Genomic DNA, 10,127 nt, shown 5'->3' on the forward strand with positions numbered 1-10,127 from the left:
AGCGTTAGGCAAGTCCTGGACCTCACTGCTCCTCCAAATACTGCTTAGTAGGTCCTAGGCTTTAACCCCCTTTCGGAGGATGGCACTGCGGCTGTAAGTAACCAGCTGGGAAATGGCAAATGCAGGTGTTTTAACCCGAAGTCCACACTATTCATCAAACACTAACACACCGAGATTCTCCTCACAACATCACGATCCAAATTGCACTGACCCCCAGATTAGATCTGAGAGTTTATTGCCATGAAGATTTTCATGTCAAATGGGAGAAAGGCAGTGTCAGCTCTTGACCATTCCGTTTCCATGAAAAATCCCTGACTGCACTCACAGCCCACCCACCGCCTGAATGACCCGTGTTTGTCCTGGGTGTCGATTTGTCTTCTGTGTGTCAGTGTAGCCTCCATGGGGCTGTAACTTCTGATAGGGTAGCTATTTAGCTTTCCCTATCAGCTTTCCCTACCCCCTTCTGATGGCCTCTGAATGAATACTTTGCTGCTTAAGATGCTGGCACGATTGAGCTCTGCCTGCTAAGGCCAGCCTGTGCAGGTTGGCAACAGCCCTTCTTCCTTAAGTGCTTGTTTTGAAATATCAACTTTTCTAATTTGTGCATTCTCTGCATCAATGACGTTGCCTTTTGTTTTCTGCTGGCAAAACCAGAATGGTGAGTGCTGGAATGAGTCAACATCTAGGACTGCAGGACCACTGTACCTCAGGCGTTAAGTTCAGAAGTGAACTTAAAGGGACCTTCACTCTCTACTCCTTGTTTCGAAAAGTTAAACATCATCCATGGTGGTCAACAGATTCCAACGGCTGCCCTGCAAGGTCCCTAGGTCCCGTTGGACACCCAGGAGTAAGGCTGGCCCAAAGACTCCCCCCGAAAGGATCTCATGCCACCGTTCCCCTTCGTTCCCCCACCTAAGCCAGGCCCAGGGCGATGACGCGATGGGATGACTAAGCTCCACGCAAGGCCTCCTCTGACGACCCAGTGTTAGATCAGTGCTTCCCTACATGGGTAATGAGCGGAAAGTTCCTAACTGGTGCCAAGTACATGCGCGCCTGTTTCACCCCAAAGGCTAAAAACAGATCTCCGTATTAAGCATCCAAACTGTCCTAGGGATACAGTCCACAAGTCGCACAGTCTAAGCAGGCCATCCCTCTAAAACGACTGCTTACTCGGAGACAGGCTTAACTGGATATTTGGGGAACATACAGCTAAGCCCCAGACCGGCAGCTGTCTCCGTAGCTACCTCTTTTATTTGCTCACGTACTTCTGCTCTGCACTCCGAGTCCTCTGTTCTCTGCAGAGGGGTACACAGCATTCACAGATGGAGTCTAAGGGCTGTCCCCTGAAACCTCCAGCTCTCCCCTCCCCTAGCTCTCATAAGTCTGCTGCAGTGAAGCCTAGTGACCCCCACGCTAGGGCTGCACAGACTCTGTCAGGGCAGGCTGAAAAGACAGAAAAGGTTAGCTGCGAGTTTTTGGGATTACATATATATATTTTTTTAATTTACATATAATGTGCCACCTTTTAAAAAAATAATCAGGTGGGGAAGAGGGAGGTGATAAAATCACTCATGCTGCCTTTAGTCTTTGCTAGCTACAGAAACCTGGCAAAACGTAGGACCTGCTAGTCCTCCCGTGAACTTCAAGCGACTGATACGTGGCCAGGCCCCAAACAAGCCTGCCACACTCTGCTATTGTAAGTGCCTGGTCAGGTGGCTGATGCCACCCATGTGACCTTGGCGGTAACAGGAAGTGAAAATGCCTTTCCTTGTTAGAATCATCCATGTGGTTCTTGGTGGGCATCAGCCATCTAAGCCCCTCCTTGAATTAGAAACTAACGGAACAGCCTGTTTATTATTAAAACTGAATGTAGGGTGAATCTGAGGTGCTTTCACCCCAACTAACCCATAAATAGGAAATTTATACAAAACAACACATTTTTATTGAGTGCCTACTATGTGCCAGGCAGAATATTTCTGCCTTAAAGGAGCATTAGTCTCCCAGAGTCGATAAATGAATAAGCAATTAAAAAACAATATGATATAACTCAATGGGGGCAGGGCTGGCTTGGCGATTTCCTGAGACCAGAGGATGAATAAACAGGAGGATATGAAGGGAGCACCCCAGGCCAAGACCAGGAGAACTGGTGACACAAAATAGTACCTGTGCTCTTTCTGGGAGTCTGTCACCCACATCAGATGGGCCCTTCTCTTTTCCTCACCAAGTCTGTGCCTCTGCTCTGACTCTCCCTGCAAAAACTCTTGATTGGCCACAAGGGGTATTGATTGATGGTAATTTCATAAAATTTACTGTAGTCCTGAGTGTTTTTCTCAACTCCCTCCTCCCTGCCTGATATTTTTTAAAAGGTGGGGCATATATATGTAAATTAAAAAAAAAATATATATATATATATATATATATATATATATATATATATATATATATATGCCCAAAGACTCCCAATTAACCTTTCCTATCTTTTTAGCCTGCCCTGAAACGAGTGTAGATCGGGAAAATTCAATCACGTAAGCTGGGCCACTTTTTCCCAGGCTAAGAAAAAGAACCACAACAGGGAGCTGAATAAGAAATCTATAAAATTCTGGTATTTGAGGAATCATCCAGGTCCTTTTTATTGTGCATTTTTGAAATTCAAAGTGACATACATACACATGAAATTACAAAGAGGTTAAGTTAATTTTTCATTCTTCCCAGAAACAGTATTACTTTTCACCCCAGGCTCCATGAGTTCAGGTTAAGGTTTAATTCTACCTGGTAGAACTTGGTCTTATAGGGAAACATTTTATTTTTTGTATTTCAAAATGAGCCAGCCACAAGGTGACATCAACAGAACTTCTAAGTCTTCAGCATTGTTTTCACACCATGTGAAATGCTGCATTCATTTTCAATATCAATATTGTGAAGATTGGCCAGATTCATAACATAAGTGTGGAAAATTCCTTCGGGAGGTGGACTGACCTTTTGTTTTTCATTTTAGTTATTATGGCTTTAAGGCAGCACTGATGCCATGATTTGACTTAATCAATGAGTATTATTTCTTTCACATATAATTAACACAGGCCACCGTATTTTCCTATCTGCTTTTCTAGGCTGACATGAAATGTAATATAGACTGGTCAAAGGGAAAGTTTCATTCACATTTAATAGTCTTAAAAGCATGTCAATGTCTACTTGTGTGAAAAATGAGCAAAGCTGTATCTTGTTTTAAAAATCAGAATGACTAAACTTAGTGCTTCATTCCAGCCTTTGCCCTTGTGCATGCTGGGGATTCAGTGGTTACAAAAAAAAGCCAGCTTACCCAAGAGGCTGCAGTTAATCAGGGAATGTCATGCCATACTTGGGTTACTAAAGAACAGTCCGAGGGGACAGAGGCTATGGAGCCCAAGGAGAAGAAATGTGAGTCCAAGTGTAATGCTGGGAAATCCTGGATCTCAGTGTGAGAAAAAGAAAGGAACACTAGCCAGTACCATGATTTTTCATCCATTTATCTATCACTTAAGAAGTTTCTTGACCTTTCTGGGTTCTACCTTCCTCTGATCACCTTCCCAAATTTATTACTGTCAGATCACCCAATCATACCTGAGAGGAACAGTGAGACGAGTTCTCCCAACTTTCGACCCTATCAAGAATTTAGAGAAAAGGTAAATAACATAGCTCTGAGATTATAATCATCACAGAAAAGCTTAGGGTAGAGATATGCAAATTAACCCCTAAAGGGATAGGGCAGTAACTAAGCCAGCAAGTCAAGGTGAGCAATGCAAAGAGAACTTAGAAGAGGCAATAACAATCACATAGCCTTCTCAGCTGCATGAATTTCAGGTTACAGGGTTGATGGCTCACAGACACACCAGGCTCTGAGGCCACTGAATGCCTAAATATTGTGGCTCAGGTTCCAATCTCATCAAAGCTTCTTATGAAGCTAGACGTTGACATTGAAAAGAAATAACATGTTTCTTGGGCTGGTTATTATTCATATGCTTGTCAGTTCTATTTCTTTTCTTTTCTTTTTCTTTTTTTTTTTTAAGCTGAGCCATCCTGCCACTGGTTGGCAGCTCAGCGGCTGCTCAGCTTGGGCCGGGAATAGAACCGCTGTTGCTCAGAGCTCAAACTCTTGAACGAGCCCTTAACCAACTGAGCCACTCGGCCGGCCCTCAGTTCTATTGCTTATTGTTAAAAAACAAGTTGGCATTCTAGGTTATACATCTAGTTTATGTCCCTTCATAACTCAACGTTCCTAAGAAGGGTCTGCTCTGGCAGATTAAGGGTAAAGAGCCTCCGAATACACAGAGCTGCTGGCTTGATCCAGGAACAAACCGTTTGGGACCCATCTGGGTGCCCCAAATGCCACCCTGGGGCATACTTTTCCTTTAAAATACCTGTAGAATAAGTCTTTCTACAGATTGCCACTCTGCTCTGTGGACAAAGAAGGAGCTCTAATAAATCTGAAAGAAAGTAACCTTACAGGGTAATGGGTCATACATTCCTAACTGGCCAGGTCACGGTGGGTAGTTACGCCCCAGGCCTACAATAAGGTTTATCTTTGCCCTAAGCCAGCCTTGATCACTGTTCTTGTATGTCTAGGCTAACACACTTTTGAAATGTTAGACTGGTCCTCTTTTTCACACCCCACAGAGGCGTAACCACCCTTAAGAGAGCACATACTCGTGTTAACTATCCCGTACTTTGCTTTCTCCCACCTTCATGTAATCTTCCTGACACTCCCTCCTTTAAATCCAAATGTATAAAAAGAAACTGCAAAACTGTCGTTCTCAGGAGCATTTGAGACCTTGCTTCCCAGCTTGTCATCAGTTTGGCTCAAATAAACTCTTACACAAATTTTTTAAAGGTTTGGACGTCTCTTATGCCAACAGCTCAAAATGCCAAGATGGACCCCTACTTCTTATTAACTCAAGTTGAAAAACCTGGATCTGGCTTTCAGCCTGGAAAATATCTCCCCGTACTCCTGATGTGCTCAGGTTCCCACTGTGTTTATCCTACTCTTCCATCAAACTCGGCCGAAACACCTTTACTCACGCCTTCCTTTTTTTCACCAGTTCATCAAAACACCTCCCCATTCCCCAAAGTCCAATTCATGTTCCACTTGTTCCAAGAAACCTTGCCTATGATCCCAGCACTGGTTTCTCCTTTCACTAGGTTCCAGAAACAGGTATGGTCAGGACCATGTAACTTCACTTAATTATACTCCACTCTTGTACTAATGCTTGAATTGCTCTATATGTGTTATTGCTGCCTACCCCACTTGTAATAATTTCTCTGGAAAAGGTAAAAGTACAACCAAACAAACAACTGGTAAACCCCATTGAGCATAATGTACCTTTTAAGAACCCTTTGATGGTCCCCATAATACCTAGGCACAGAGGTAAGCAGTAATAAATATTGTCAACGAATAGGTTTTAAAAAGTTGTAAACACAAAAGCACAATTGGCTCTAAAAAACCGTATGTTCATTTAACACATTTTTATTCCTTTTATACTCTAGGCAAGAAGCTATAGTTTCTCCCAATAAATTAATGCTAAAGGAGCCTCTTCAGATTTAGATTTCTTAGCCCCATTTCTGAAACCGTTTACTTAAAAGTATCTTTAATTGTCCTATCATTCTTTTCAGAACATCTTGAGCTGCACTCTGATCAAAAAAGTTATGTTTTATTTCTCAAAATTAAGTTTTTATTTTGTATCCATATAAAGTTCTGAGGAAATGTTTCTTTTTTTTTTTAAGGGTTATTAAGCTGCACTAAAGTAACCAGAAACAACTTTACTAACAACTTTATCAGGCCTCTTTCCATGGTGGTACTGGGATTCTCAGAATTGATTAACAGACTAAAGGGTTTTATTGTGAGACTTAAAGGAGTACTGATTTCAGGGTTGGAGATTGGCGTGGAATCCATAACATCCCTCGCAAGCAGTTTCTGCCCCAAACATAACTATTGAATAAACAAATGATTTTGGCACACTGCCGGTGAAGATCTCCGGAAAAGTGGGCAATAAAATAAAACAATGATTTTCTTTTGATTCTAAAAAAGAAAGCCCTCTGTTCCTAAAATGAGTACCCATGAATACATATGTACAAATCCTCAATTGGGAATAGTATTCAAAAACATAGCAAAGAAAAGTCAAGTGTGGGTGTAAACACAGTGAGAAAGTTGATAGAGGCAGTGTAAGCTTTTAAGCTTTCATCAGTAAAAAGTAATTTGCATTGAGTTGAAATTTTCAAAACTAAAATGTTTGAAAGTTACTTAAACATTCTACTGTTAAAGGCATGAAATAACATTTAATTATCTTTCAAAATCCCCAAATGAAAAAGAATTCACAGGGGTAATTATTTTCAAGAACTTGATTTAAAACAAAAAAGGACAGTTTTACTTTAAAATATATTTTTCTCAAAAAAGGTCTGCATATTACATCTTCTATTTCTAAAAATTTTGTACAAAGGTTTAGGAATATTATATTTTACATGTAGCAATTGCTTCCCTTTTATTATTTATAACTATTGTTATAAAGCTTCCTTCAACACCTTTTTGTGACTACTTCTCTTGAAAAAAATCACTTCAGTGTTGGGTTTGCAAACAATGGCATGAAAGTGTTTTAAATTTCTATTTGTTAAAAGCACACAAATGTGTATGTAAACATAGCAAAAGGCAAAACCATTGAAATAGTTATTTCTATTGGAACAAAAGTGCTAGGTGACTTTTAAGATATCAGTTTAATTTTCCTCGGTGGTATTCCTAGGTCAGAGCTCATAAACAGAACTCAAAGCTAAGATGTTCCCAAGTGACCTCCTTGTAATGAGTTTTATATTAAGCCATATATTTCCCTTCACCTGGTCACATGCTATACCTCGAGCTGTCTATACAGCTGATGTCCACAGGGGAAGAAAGGAGGCAATTTCAACTCCTTGTTAAATAAATCCCATTTCATGCATCTTTGAGAAATCCAAATGAGCATGAGAAATGAAAGATTTCTGGCCAACACAGTTCCAGTAGTAAAATTAAAGCAAGTCCTAATCCGTCTGCAAACTCACAGGCAAATGTGAAAAGCAAAGAAGGGCTTTGTGTAGGAATTGTCATACAATTCTCGCTTGCATTCTAGCTCCAGTGCCCTGGCTGTGAGTTTCCTTGCACTGGGGACCTGAACACACCCGCAGACGCTGGCTGGTGAGTTTTCATCTCTGTGTTATTCACTCATGTGATGCAAAGAAGCACAGAGAGAATTACTGCACTGGTGCTTTCTTCTCTGCCCTTAAGAAGAGAAATTACAAGGATGGACACTGTTTGTGAAAAAGAGTGGTGAAGTTTCAAAGTTAGCAGCCACTGGAGAGAAACACGCCTAGCTAACCTATGAGTAAACTCTCCACTAGAGCATCTTAGGTCTCACAGGTGCATTAAATGCACTAAGAATAGTCCAAGGATTTCTTGGCAGTTGGGGTTTCAAGATGTTTCAGCAGAGCCCTACTGTTTCTGGGAAATGCAACAGTTACATCTGGGGCTGCAGGAGCCCAGAGTTATGTAAGGCACTGCAGCGTGAAGGAGACCAGCACACTGGAACCAGGAAGGGCAGCCCTGCTCACCAACAAAGGGGAAAGGGACCGAGGTGGCCGCGCAGGCAGTGTCTGTGCCCTTTCAAAAGGGGAGGGGGAAGAAGAAAGAGAGGGAAGGCAAAGTACCGTCTTGTCCAGGCACTGAAGGCAGATATAAGGCTTGCAGCAGCAGTGGCCCATCCCCGCAGGCTGGCTGGCTCCGGGACCTCCTTCATTCAACGTGTCAGCGGTAATTCCTAAGACGAGGTAATGGCTCAAACGAAAGGGGCGCGCCGCTGGGAGCTGTCACAACTTCCATGTGGTCCCCATCGGCTACCTTATTTCTCCTAATAACTTCAAGAATCCAAGAGCCAGAGAAACCAGAGGAGGAGGGGCGCCCAGCGGCAGCGTTTAGATCCTGCTGCGGGAGAGGGAGGGGACAGGCTGCGGGAGGGTGACTCGGCCACCGGAATCCTCAGAATGAGGCAAATCAATAGTCGCGTAACAATCGAGCATGTACCGATGCCATCTCCCCAAGAGGACAGCCCGCCTGCTCCTGCCGGAGCCTGCCGCTCCCAGCCGTCCCCGCGAGCGGAGGCGCCCCTGCACGATGCAGACACGCCTGGAGAGGACGCCGGGAGCACAAAAGACGAGCCTGGACTTCCCCGGATTCTCCGGGCTGAGGACTGTGGAGAGGGCTGGAGCAGGCTTGGCTCGCTCAAATGCGGGCTTTCTGTGTCCCTGGGAGTAAACATATTTATAAACGTGGTGTGCATGGCCTTTCCTCCCTGCAACTCCTCCTCTCGAGGTATCCGTTGCCTCTGGGACCAATTACTCATTTTCAAATTTGTGTGCCGGGAGCAATTTTTGCCTTATTTGATGAAATCTTTATATTTGAAATATAATTGTGAAATTGCTTGCCTAGGCAGACATTCACAAACCATTCAGGTGGCTTGAGTAAATTAAAATTGGGGTTTGAGGCAGACATTTCTCCCAGGCATATCAGCATAAAAAGCCTTAAAGAACTTGATCTTTCTGGGCAATTTGTAATTTTTCAAATAGTTAAAAAAGGGAAGGCGGTAGGAAGCTAAAGAGGTGTGGCATTTAAAAATATATTTATGCAATCCTGAATGTAAAAGATGGGGATATTTACAAGATTAACTTTGTATTTCCTGACACCTCAAAGGAGAAATCCTGAAATCTTTCACCCACAGAAACATACAATTAGATTTTTGCCCATTCAATTAGCTTAAGCAGCAGACAAGAGTTGTTCAAATTAGATAATTTTACTAACTCGAGATTTTCCAAGCAGATTTTCATTGAGTAGCACAGGCTATTTAGGTTTGCATGTCTAGAGGGCAAGGATATTTGGTGTTCAAATAAGAACAGACTGGAATGTTTGCCCTAAACTTGAAAGAATAAACTCAAATTTTTCTTTTAAGCTAACAGGTAAATTAGCACAGTCGATTGGGTGGGCACTATAGCTGTCCCTCTCAGCATTTTAAATGTACATACACTCTGAGCCGTCATTGCCACTTTGAGCCTACAAGAGTACCGGAACATGCCGGGGGGTATGTATGCCTGAGGATATCCAGTTTAGCATTGTTCGTAGTCGCATAGAAATGAAAACTACCCTAGATGCCCAACACCTTCCCACTGCACGGGAAGGTGATACACTATTAAGTGAGAAACGAAACTTTTATAAAACACAAAGCAAAACTATACTCATGCATACACCTGTCTAGAATAAAGTTTTTGGAAAGATACACACCTTTCATATAGAAGCAGCTCACCCTTAGGGAATGATAAATAGGGGTGAGGGAATAAACTTCCACTTTTTACCCTCTTGCTGGCATTTATTATTATTGTTTTAAAAAGAAGTGCAGGCCGGCCGAGTTGCGTGTTGGTTAAGAGCTGGCTTGGGACGCCAGAGGGCCCCGGTTCGGATTCCACATATGAGGGCCACTGACACTGCCCTCTACAGCTAAGATTCTGAACAACAGCTCAACGTGGAGCTGGGTTGCCGGTGACAGGCGTAGGCTGCAGCCCTTGCTGCAGTGGGTTGCCATGGGCTACCATGTGTAGCCAGCTGCCAGCGTGAGCGGCCAGCAGCCGCAGTGAGCGGCTGTCCAGAAGCTGGCGACTGATCTGCCTCGCCCGGGAAGAGCGCATTGATGGTGCCTATTTGGGCCAGTGAAGCAACGTCCTCCACAACTAGACTGAAGAACAAAAGGACAGCAACTTGTCTGCTCCCCTTCCCCCAATTCCCCAGCATTGTTCCCATCCCCCAATTCCCCAATAAAAATCTTTAAAAATTTTAAAAAATAAAAAGAAGTGCACCAGGAAGAAGGTAGCAACCACTGCCTGGGCTCTGTGATGTCAGGAGGTGCAGAGGCCTCCCTCTCACACAGGCTTACCCTTCTCAGCAATGAGCTTCGAGGGAGAGAAGCTCACAGTACCTTGAACTTGAACCTGAGCTGAGAGCTGTTCCTGGGATTTTTGAATCTTTGGGGGAAAAACTTGATGTTGCAAGAAACGGTGCCCTGTTGCACCCATGTTCACAGGATTAGTCACAA

The 10,127-nt window shown here is 43.2% G+C and overlaps 1 protein-coding gene across 1 annotated transcript in view; it reads right to left on the reverse strand.

Moving 5' to 3' along the window:
- MTUS2 (microtubule associated scaffold protein 2) overlaps positions 1-8,118 on the reverse strand; it is a 69,666-nt gene extending 61,548 nt beyond the window's left edge. Inside the window, exon 1 of the mRNA XM_019666364.1 lies at positions 7,699-8,118. Coding sequence (XP_019521909.1) covers positions 7,699-7,752 — 54 coding nt within the window. The 5' untranslated portion in view covers positions 7,753-8,118. The remainder of the gene's footprint in view (positions 1-7,698) is intronic.
- Positions 8,119-10,127: the final 2,009 nt, after the last annotated feature.

Source organism: Hipposideros armiger, unplaced genomic scaffold, assembly GCF_001890085.2.
Source record: "Hipposideros armiger isolate ML-2016 unplaced genomic scaffold, ASM189008v1 scaffold_467, whole genome shotgun sequence".
NCBI classification, from domain to species: Eukaryota; Metazoa; Chordata; class Mammalia; order Chiroptera; family Hipposideridae; genus Hipposideros; species Hipposideros armiger.